Raw genomic sequence first — 12002 nt, 5'->3', positions numbered from 1 at the left:
GCAATGCCCTAACCCTTGGTAAGCAATTGCTCTCAGCTCCCTCAGGTCCTCCTGAGGCACCACACGAGAGGGCATTCCCTGGGTGTTCAGTCACATCCTCAGTTTGCACTTACAACCATGGACATTATTATTCAAATACATCAAAATCTGTATTTCTTTTCTGAAACTGTGTCTTAATTTCTACCAATATCAAACATAAGTGTTTCGGCTGATGTCAGGGTAGTTAGTTCCACAATGGAAATAAGTGTAGCCTTCAAGTGCCATCTGCTCAATCCTCCTGTCACACGTTAATGGGAAGTCCTGCACCTCTCTAAATAATTGAGCATATTTTCCCACTGCAGTTTCTAGTTCACTGTGTCCTGATATCTTGTCACATCAGTAACAAAGTCTTGTGAACCTATGAGGATCTGATAAACGCTTTATTCTCCAAACCCTTTAGTTTAAAAAAAAATTTTTTTAAGGCCTTGATCTGGAGAAGCAGCTCAGTTACTCTCAATAAATTTCCACAATCCAGTCACTTGGCTGTAGTAAAATGAACTAAGTCTCCATATTCAGGTTTAATATCTTCCAAATAACCAATAAACTGGTGATGGTTAGTGGTACAATCAAGGAGAAAATTGAGTTACAATCAATTCCTCCATTACATCATTCCATGAACCTGGCTGCAAATTTTGCAACACAGATTCTCTGCAGAATGATGCAATGGAAGGCAGGAACACTTTTTCAGAATTGGATGCACTCTTGAAAAACCTGTTTTTTCATGTATTACAGGTGTGCCATCTGTGAAAGTGAAGTCAGCTTTTCCATTTTTAGTCCAAACTTCTCCAATTTCTCCCTGACAGAGGGTTAAACAAAATAGTTTATATGTGCTTGCTAATTATAATAGGTAAAAAATTTTATTGCTTAAAAAATCATTTTGCTGGACTCTCAAATGAGATAAACTACAACTTCTTCACAACTCTAAAAGATGCAAGATATACAGAGACCTTCTAAACAAGGAAGAGGAAATGAGATAAAGACAGACAAAAACCATAGTCCAAGAAAGAATACAATACATGCCATAAGAAAATTACAACATAAAACGTTTCCTCCCAAAGGAGGGAAAGATATTATTTGGTAGGGGGAATCAGAAAAGAATCAAGTGGGGAAAATGGCATTTGAATTGCATTTCAAATAACTTCAAATTCTATATTTAGAAGTATACACATGAGAGGCAGTAATGCAGAGTAAAGAGAGAAATGCATGAGGAAAGAGAGGTTGGAAAGCAAAACACAGTAAAGGTAATCAGTTACCTAATGGCACAACTAGAAAAATAATCCAAGTTTCCAACTTCCTTTTAAGCCATTCACACATTAGCCAAAGCCATTCATCTAATTTCCAATGCAGAATCCTAAACTGACACACTTTAGACTGGGAATGCTATCATCGATCAGGAGATAGGTATAATTTTGGAAATAAGGTCTAAGCCTATCAGGATGGACCTATTTTTGCTTCTTCTTCCTAAAGTACATATAAATTCTTTCTTTTCTCCTTTCTAAACATGCCAGTCACTAGACCAGAGCCTCCCACCCGGTATGGCCATGACACGTGGTGGTGTGCAGACAATGGAATTCAATGGGTCAAGTGAAAGTGGACCTCTTCAGACCTCAAGGCTACCAGGCACAGTCAGGGATGGCTGGTGCTCCCAGGATGGTGACCTCTGGTTGTGAGCAAACTTGTTTGGGACTCCTCAGATCCAACTCCTTTCCCTGGAGTCTGTGATTTATCGGCCACATCCCACACCCAGACACTGAGCATAGCCAGAGAGCTGCTCAAGCCCCTGGACGTGGATTTATTAGCTAGCTGCAGAGCATACCACTGCGCTATGAAGCTGCTGGAGGAGTTTCTGTTTGAGATGTCCAAGAAGACGGTTCACAATCAAAAGGTGTTAACAGCTTGAAGGAAAGGGGGAGGGGAGACCCTGGAAGGATGATGGCCCCAAATCTGGCCTTCACATACAACAGATATTTCTGTCTACTGGCAACTGATGGATCCTTGTAGTAGTATACCAGCTAGATACAAGGCAATCACTTGAAAAATATATGCATATACTGCATTATAGAGTTTCATCATTATTTTGAAATAACTGAAACATTTTACTGACTTCTAAATTTGTTTTTCCTAAGAATTTTTAACATTATATTTGTCATGAAAAGAGGGAGTACTGTTAAATTTAAAATTTAATTTCAACTTCTGCAGTTTTGAATGGTTGTAAGAAAGTCTAAAAAATGTTAATACCTATTAGGAGATACAGTTCCTCACCAAGAGAGACTATACAAGAATATTAAAAGATCAACATTGGAAGTCTTGATTAGAAATTACATACAGTCATCTCAAGCATAAAACCTAATATTAAAAAGTTATGCACCTCAGGGGACTGCCCTGGTGGTCCAGTGGTTAAGAATCTGCCTTCCAATGCAGGGGACGTGGGTTCGATCCCTGATCAGGGAATTAAGATCCCACATGCTGAGGGGCAACTAAGCCCGTGCGCCACAACTAGAGAGCCCCGCGTGCCACGACGACAGAGTCCAAGCAGTCTGGAGCCCACATGCCACAACTACTGAGCCCACGCCCTCTGGAGCCCACATGCCACAACTAGAGAGAAGCCCATGCACAACTAGAGAGAAGCCTGCGTGCTGCAACGAAGACCCCGTGCACTGCAACGAAGAGCCTGTGCACCACAACGAAGAGTCCACGTGGAAAAACGAAATGATCCCACATGCCACAACTAAGACCTGATGCCGCCAAAACTAAATAAATAAATAAATAAAATTTTTTTTAAAAGTTATGTGAATCAAAAAAGGAAATTAAGAAAATAATTCATTTCAGTAGCAGAGAAAAGAATAACAACCAAGGAGGCAAAGACTTGTACACTGAACTAAAAAACTGCTGAAAGCAATTAGAGAAGATATAAATGAATGGAAACACATGCCATGTTCATGGACTGAAAGACCATATTGCTAAGATGACAATACTACCCAAAGCAATCTACAGATTTGATACACTCCCCATCAAAATCCCAATGCCTTTTTTTTTTTTTTGCAGAAATGAAAAACCCATCCTAAAATTCACAATGAATTTCAAGGGACTGCAAACATCCAAACTAATATTGAAAAAGAACAAAAACTGAAGGATTCATATATCCTGATTTCAATACTTACTACAAAACTACAGTTATCAAAATAAAGTGGTACTGGCATAAAGACAGACATACAGACCATTGGAATAGAAAAGAGTCCAGAAATAAATCCTCTCATATATGGTCAAATAATTTTCAACAAGGGTGCCATGACAATCCAGTGGAGAAAGGACATTCTTTTCAACAAATGGTGCTAGGAAAACTGGATAGCCACATGCCAAAGAATGAAGTTGGACCTTTCCCTTATACCATATACAAAAATTAACTCAAAATGGATCAAAGACCTAAAGATAAGGGCTAAAACTATAAAATACTTAGAAGAAAACATAAGGATAAACCTTCATGACCTTGGATTTGGCAATGGACTCTTAAATATGACATCTAAAGCATGAGCAATAAATAAATAAATAAATGGGACTTCATGAAAATTAAAAACTTTTGAATCAAAGGACTCTACTAGGAAAGTAAAAAGACACACTACAGAATGTGAGAAAATATTTGCAAATCATATAGCTGATAAGGGTTTAATATCCAGAATATATAAAGAACTAAGCTAGAAAAAGATAAAAAACCACAAATTTTTTAACGGGAAAAGGACTTGAATAGACATTTCTCCAAAGAAGATATACAAATGGTCAATAAGCACATGAAAAGATACTCAACAACAATAGCAACAAGAGACTGCAAATCAAAACCACAACAAGATATCACTTCACATCTACTAGGATGGCTATGATCTTTTTAAAAAAAATGAAAATAACAAGTGCTGGTGAGAATGTGGAGAAATTGGAACCCTTGTGCATTGCTGACAGGAATGTGAAATGGTACAGTCACCATTCCTCAAAAAGTTAAACATATAATTACCATATAATCCAGCAATCTACTTCTGGGTATAAGAAGAACTGAAAGCAGGGTCTCATACAGATATTTGTACACCTGTGTTCCTAGCACCATTATTCACAACAGCCAAAAGGTGGAAATAACCCAAATGTCCACTGATGTGTGAAAGTATAAACAAAATATGGTATGTATATATAATGGAATTATTCAGCCTTAAAAAGGAATGAAATTCTGATACATGCAATGACATGGATGATCCTTGAAAATGTCAGGCTAAATGACATAAGCCGTACGCAGAAGGACAAATATTGTATTATTCCACTTATATGAGTTACCTAGACTAGGCAAATCCACAAAGACAGAAAGTAGAATAATGGTAACTGGAGGCTAGAGAAGGGGTAATGGGAAGTTACTGTTTAAAGGGTACAGAGTTTCAGTTTGGGATGATGAAAAAGTTCTAGAGATGGATAGTGGTGATGGTTACACAATGTGAATGTGCTTAATGCCATTGAAATCATACACTTAAAAATGGTTAAAATGTTAAGTTTAATTTTATGTATATTTTACCACAATAAAAAATTATGTACATGCCAGAATCATGCAACAACGTGGAGAATCTCAAAAACATGCTGAGCAAAAGTAATTTTACGCAAAAGAAAACTGTATGATTCCATTTATATGAATTTGAATCTATAATCCAATGGTGAAAAAATAGGACAGTGGTCTTTGGGGAATGGAGGAAGAATCAACTGGAAGGAGGCATGAAAGAACTTTCTAAGATTATGGAAATGTTCTATATTTCATGGAGGTTTGGATTACACAGGTATATACATTTGTCAAAATTTGTCAAATGGGACTCAAAAGTTTTCCATTTCCCTGTGCATAAATTTTACCTCAACATAAGAACCATAAACTAATATTGAACACTAGTTTATGATATAAAATGCTGAAATACTTAGGGGTGATCTGTATCATATCAATGTCTGCAGCTTATACTCTGAAATGCATAAAAAAATAAAATGGATTGATGGACGAATGGTGTGATGGACAGAAGGACAGAAACATGAAAAAGCAAATGTAGCAAAATGCTAATAACTGTGAAACCTTGGTGATGGGTATATAGGTATTCACCATACAGTTCTTTTAACTCTCCTATATGTTTAAATTTTTTTCATTAAAAAAATGTTGGGATGGGGGGACTTATGTACAAGGAAACAATATCATGTTTCTCTGCACCTATGGACAGACTTCTTAGCCTCCTGTGTACTAAATGACAGATCCCAAATCATTATCATCACATCTAGAATCAGTCTCTGGTTATCTGACAATCTTCTGACCACTACCCTGCGATCCCATGCACTAATGGTCAGACCCCTGGGACCTCTGCTTCACCCTTCTGCCCATAACATGCCAAACCTCATCTTCCTATCTCTCCTTATCACCATTACAGTATAGATCAATCTTCCTAACAACACCACAATCAATACAAGAGTTCCACCTGTCTCCCAATCCCCCATCCTTTTCTAACACAAAAAAAATGGCTTATGATGAATGCAATTTGGTTCCTGCCCAGCTGTCTAGCCTCATCTCATACTACCATGCTCCAGTCATAGCAATTTTTTTAATAGTTCTGCACCTTGGCGCATGCTGATTATTCTACTTGGAAAATCTTTTCTCCTCTTATTTACCCATCTATTTTTTTCTTCTCCAAAAGAAGAGAACTATGATATGTTTCCCCTATCATAACTTTTAATATTTCAGACTATAATTGTGTGTTTAGATATCTCACTCTCTGGACTGTGAATTTCTGGAGGAAAAAGACTGTTTCTTACTCACTTTGAAAATTCCCAATGCTAAAAGAATCTGAAAAAGAATATATATGTATAACTGAATCACTTTGCTGTACTCCTGAAACTGACATATCATTGTAAATAAACTATACTTCAATTAAAAAAACTCCCAAAGCTTCAGATAATAGATGCTTACACTTTTGTTGAGTGAATGCTTGAATGATTATACTGAGGACATGAAACCTAAAGAGTGATAACCTAAGAAAGACACTAATAAAGCAACATCAATAAAATAAAAAGCAGAGATGTTGCCAAAAAAGAAAAACAAAAAGAGAACACAAGGGGAAACAAACTTCACAAAGTGGCTTGTTGAAAGTATATCTTGCATAGATCCAAGGCACTCTGGAAACTTAAGAGCCAAAAGACCATTTATCAGATCCTCATGGGATGACATAATTGTATATTGTATTATGAATATAGTTTATGAAGGAAGGAGAAAATATGAGTGGCTCAAGCAATGAAAAACAAAAGTATGGATCTCCTTTTATACCAAGGGTTATCATCACATATTACAATCAGCATCTACCCAGCGGTACTTTTCCATTTGGTTTCTGTTCTCACGCTCTCTCCTGGAGGAAATTCTCAAAGGCCTGGAGAAGGTAAAGGAAACTCTCAATTCCGTTTTTATCCAATCACACTGTCTAATTATACCTACTTGGCTTCAGTCAATTCATTTGGCGAAATACCCTAAGGCTTTCTCCCTGTACAAAAGTTCTTACACTCTGGTATCCTAATTTAAAAGAGTATCTCACACTCTTTATCACCTTTTCTCCCATGCCACACCTTACCTACGGATAGAAAGCTTCTCTAAATGTGCTTTTGGTTCAAACCTCAAAATTCATACTTAAATATAAACTGTGTGTCCTCATTAAAGGCCACCTCGCCAATCAGAAGGTATACAACTTTTGGGAATAGTGACAGACAGTGTGTGTCCCCAGTAGTGCCTAATACAATGAGACGTGCAAGTTGTTGCTTAAAAATATACTTGTTGACTATCATATTGATGGAACTTCTAACGCACTTTCTGCAGTTCCAAAAAGCATTAGAGAATTTGATTCCAACCAGAGAACTGGACTCCACAGAGATGGAAGGATTCCAAACGGCCTACACTTTCCAAAGGACCTCTAGGACCAGTCTGTTTCCGAATGACTTGTTGGAAACACTTCTCACACCTCACTCTGCACCCTCTTAAAAGAAAGTGAGCAAGGAAGCAGGATGGTACCTCCATCCACCTGCCCCTGCCCTCCACCACTTCCACATAACACCACCTAGCGTGTCAACCGAGTGTGCTCTCACAGTTCATTCAACCAACTGATGTGCAGTCAGCCGTATTTACAATATGAAAAGACAAATACCAATTGGTCATTAATGTTCATATAATTAGACAGTCTTGTTCATGAGGACTGGAACATATGGATTTTTCTGCATATTACATTAGAATAATGAGAATATCCTCATGCTTGGGAAATGCTCTGTGTTTATAATAAATTCATTCACCCTATACAAATAACAGAATATGAATTTAAACAAACTAAAGATTAACTAAAAATAAATACCATTTTTAACAAGTAAAATACAGAAAATACTGCTTGAAACTACAGTCTCAATTTTATGGTATAAATAAAGAGCATCTGCTTTTTTAAAAAACACTCTTTTCTTTTTTAAATGGCATCTGCTTTTAAAGTTGAAACTGTGATTTTTATATATCAGAAATCCTTCAACAAAATAGATCAGTATACTACAAAATTTTTACTCTACAAAGACTATTTTTGAAGCATGACATATCTATCTGCATAGTTTCAATTTTTAAGGCACAATAAAAAAATATTATTTTGAATTTAAAGAGTCAAGTACTTAAGTCTTTAATACTAATTTATTTTCTATTTTAAAATCAAAAAGAATTTTAGGGGTCACTCTAAAATTTAAACTTTTCTCAATGTATACCTAACACATAATCAAATCTCAATGTATCATAAAGCGGTCTGAACTCTACTATTCTTGCTATGACAGATTTATATTTCAATTTTTATGGAATATGAAAAAGAGTATGGCATTGAGGGAAGTAATGAAGAGAAGCATTCACTTTATCACTTTTATTATTTGAATTATTTACAGGAATGTTTTTATACATTGCTTATATAATTAAAAATATATCCCCAAAGGAACTAATGAGAAAACTGAATATGTAAGCTTTTTGTATATATTTTCCCTGAGAAAATTATCAAAGACCAAAGTACACTAAAGTAGAAAAAATGCTACCTAAAAATGCTAAAGTAGAAAATATAGAATATATATCAAATGAAGCTTTGCAAAAAATTGATAAGTGAAGCAATTACACTAATTTATCAATCATCTAATAACATATTCTGGGAATTGTGCTATTAACTATAGGGAATATTAAGGTGTACTGAGTCACAACACTAGCCCTCCAGGAGTTCACAATTTTGTTAAGAAATTGCAAAATTTACAAACAAAAAGTTAAAATATATACAAGGCAATGTGTCCCTGACAACAAATGATTTATTCTAAATGTTATTCTCTCATTTGAAGATGTAGGGTTAAAATATTTTGCAGACATACTTAATAGCACTGTAGTTTTTAGATCACTGGTTGAGAAAATGCAATAAGCAAAAAGTGCCTATGACTATGGAAGCACTTTATATTAGAATAGGACTCTGCTGCCAGTAATGGAAAACCAAGATAACACTATTTAAATAACACAAAAGTTTATTTCTCTCATGTAATTATAAGCAGTTCAGAACTGGCAGACTGGCTTCCCAACATATCAGGAACCCAGGCTCCTTTGATCTTGTGACTGTGTCATCCTCAAGATGCCACTTCTACCTCAGGATCCAAGATGACTGCTTCAGCTCCAGGATCACATCCTCATTTCAGCCAGCAAGAAACAAGACGAAGGGCATGTTCTCTCCCTTTACATTTATCTGAGTAGTACAGTTAGAATGACACAGGTTCTAATTGTGGCCTGACCAGTTACTAGCTGTGTGACCCAGGGGTTAGTTATTTAATGTCTGTAAACATCAGCTTTTCAGAAGTATGACACAACACTTCTGCTTACGTTCCATTGTAAGCAGAATTTGGTTACATTTAGCTGCAAGGGAGGCTAGAAAGTGTTGTAATTATTTTGGACAGTAATATGTCTGGTATGTATTATGGAAAATGGTAGAATGGATTTTGGGGAACCAGAGATCTCTGTCACACAATTTCTTCTAAAAATATTAATGAGAAAAAAATACTTTTATACTTCTGAAAAACAGATAAATATTATGTGCAAGACATATGAATTAAATAATCTATAGATAATGCTTGGTGAGCATATGAATTTGAGGATCTGGTCACAAACTGGCCACAACTGAAAGCTGCACAGGGCTCAAAGGCAATCTGGATGATTTTAGGTTGGAAAGGTTTCATGCAGGAGATGAGCTGAACCTTGAAGCACGTGCAAGACTGTGAAATGGATGGGGAAGGGCAACTGAGACAAAACTCAACAGCAAAGGCAACGAAGCAAGCAGGGCAGTTTGGCTGGAGCAGAGGGCATGCGGAAGTACTTTATAAACCTAAAATGGTATGAACATTGTCTTTATCACATAGAAGTATTGGAAGGTAAGGTTTAAAGAAGGCTGAAACGTTGTAGGAAAGATTTTGAATGCTAAAGGGAGGCTTTTGACATTGTGGCTCTGCCAGTTACTAGATGTGTGGCCCCAAGCCAAGTTAGTTAGCCTCTGTGAACACTGACTTCCTCATCTGTGAAATGTGGGTGTTAATAACCACCTAATAGAGTTGTTTTGAGGTTAAATATTAACATGCAGCCAGCATTCAGTAAATAGTAGGATTAATAAAGCTCAATTAAGTAACATGGTAATTTTTTAAAGAGTTAACAGCAATCTGATAGCCAAGGTAGGACTGATGAGAGAAGGAAAAATATAAAGGCAGAGCAAAGCCACAGCAAGTAATCCAGCATAGCTGACGTGCAGGAGTCTGCTCTTTAAGCCTTAGGCAAAGGAAAATTGAAGTTGGCAGAGGGAATATTGGAGGCAGTGATATCTGGGAGGACTACTGCCAAAGTCCATGCTCAGGGCCTGAATAAGACAGCGCTGAGGATGGAGAAAAAGATCTGGCTATGAAAGGAACCTGCTAAATGACTGCAGGTGGGAGGTGAAGAAAAGGGAAGAAAGGTTCTGATGTGGGTGACTGAATGGTCAGTGGCATCATTAACCAAAATAAGAAAAAGAGGAAGATAGATAGAATGGGGTGGGGTGATTAATTCAGTTTAGACTACTGAAGTGATGCAGGGACATCCAGATGATGTAGGTGTCCAATAACCCAATAAATACAGAGTTCTAGCATCATAAGAGGTGTGTGGGCTGGAGATGTGTAGATTTGGGAGTCCTGTGAAATAAGAGTAGCTGAAGCCATAGGAGGAGAAGAGGAGTCCTCCCAGAGAATCCTGAAGAAGGTCAACACTTTCATGGGTAAGGAAGAAAGAGAAGCCAGAAAGAGGGACATAAAAATGAGAGATGGGAGAACTGGGAGACAGTGGTACAAAGAAACCAAGAGAAAGTGTAGTGGCTAATAGAATCTTCAAGATGTTATGAGTTCCCATAAGTTGGGAAAAGACCTGGAGAGGTTAGCAAACAGCTCAAAGGGTAATGTCGCTGGGTGCTTGTCAGAGAGTTAGTGCTGGAGTTGTATGGGAAAGGGTTATCTCCAGAAACGCTTACCTACCTCCTGCTGATGTGAAGAACAGTTCAGGAAGCAGATTAAGAAATATGCCACTACACTGAGTGATGCCAAGGCAACAGGAAGATGGTTGGAGTTTCTGACACACTCTTCGTGCCTCTATTTTGGTCTCCCTCTCTCAGTGGTGGACCAAAGGTCTGGAAGGGTGAAAGTGGAAAGTACTAGCAAATGAAGCTAGCAGAGAGCCTCCATTCTCATAGCCCCTACTAGACTGTGAACTTTTGGAGACTTATCCTCAGCATCTAGCACTGCACTGTGAATATAGAGGCGCTCACGTTTGTTGAATAAAAAGTCAAAAGCAAATAAGATAATTGACCAAGAAGAGAAATAAGTGCTGTAGGACATAAGCAAATAATCTAGAGAAGTGGTTAGAACTGCTGGAATCAAACCTTAGTAGGAATGAGGCTCTACTGCCTCCTAGCTAATGTATAAACTTGGGCAAGTTCCTTAAATACACTGCGGGAACCACAGCAGAGCCCACCACCCTAGGTATAGCACTCACCTAAATGACAACAATTACGATGTACTTGGCCAAGTACTTATTATTACTCAACTCTCCAGAAGTCTGACCTAAGAACATATTTAGCACATTTTTAAAGGAATTGCAACTGTAAATAGACCACTTATCATCAATCAATGCCACCTACTAATGTTTACTGTAACCAGGAACTGCACAGCCCCATCACAATAAAACCATGGAGATGAAGTCTACCTCTCATGGAGTCATTAACAAGTTCAGCAAAATTAAATGAGGCCATTTATGTAAAAGAACTTTAACAATGAAGAGCATCCACCATAAACGTCAGATGGCCCCTTCTTGAAAATGTACCTGTTAAAAAATAAGCAATTCTTGTACTCAGCACCCTTGTTATGAAATGGAAGCCTCTATTATACTCATTTGGCAAAAAGAAGAAACAGCTTTTTTTTTCAATGATCTATGATTTGCTATTTTTTAAAAAAGCCAAGAAAAGGAAAAGTAGCTCTCTAAATTGTACTTACAAATCCTTCTTCTGTAATAGTTGGTGGCTCTGAAACAAGATAAAATATTACATTATCTCACTCAAATCTGATTTCCTTTTAAAGTAAATGAAATAATTTGAGACAGCAATTAGCCCAGCTTTATACGTGGGCAAGCTCAGTAGAATCTTGGCCCTCTGTTCATTTTCTGCACATGGACTGAATTTTAAGTTGGAATTCAAGGTGGAAGTGGGGAGGAAAGGCCTCTGGAATTCAGCTTGGTCACTAATTGACTGTGACCCTGGAGTTAACCTTAATAGACGGAGGCCTCCATTACTCCCGCTGCAAAACGGAGAATTAAGCAAGATAAAACAGGACGGGGCCAACGAAGCACTGGGAAAAGGGTGAGGGGTTAAATT

At 37.3% G+C, this 12002-nt stretch overlaps 1 protein-coding gene across 5 annotated transcripts in view; it reads right to left on the bottom strand.

Annotated features, from left to right (window-relative positions):
- Positions 1-12002, bottom strand: part of RGS22 (regulator of G protein signaling 22) — a 165950-nt gene that overhangs the window by 153617 nt on the left and 331 nt on the right. For all 5 annotated transcript variants that reach the window (XM_067711622.1, XM_067711624.1, XM_067711623.1 and 2 more), the window contains exon 2: positions 11626-11654. In XM_067711622.1, the coding sequence (XP_067567723.1) occupies positions 11626-11654 (29 nt within the window). The remainder of the gene's footprint in view (positions 1-11625; positions 11655-12002) is intronic.

The sequence above is a fragment of the Pseudorca crassidens genome, chromosome 17, assembly GCF_039906515.1.
Source record: "Pseudorca crassidens isolate mPseCra1 chromosome 17, mPseCra1.hap1, whole genome shotgun sequence".
Taxonomy (NCBI): domain Eukaryota; kingdom Metazoa; phylum Chordata; class Mammalia; order Artiodactyla; family Delphinidae; genus Pseudorca; species Pseudorca crassidens.
Note: the sequence above shows the minus strand (reverse complement) of the source record. Positions and strands in the feature narration are given on the sequence as shown.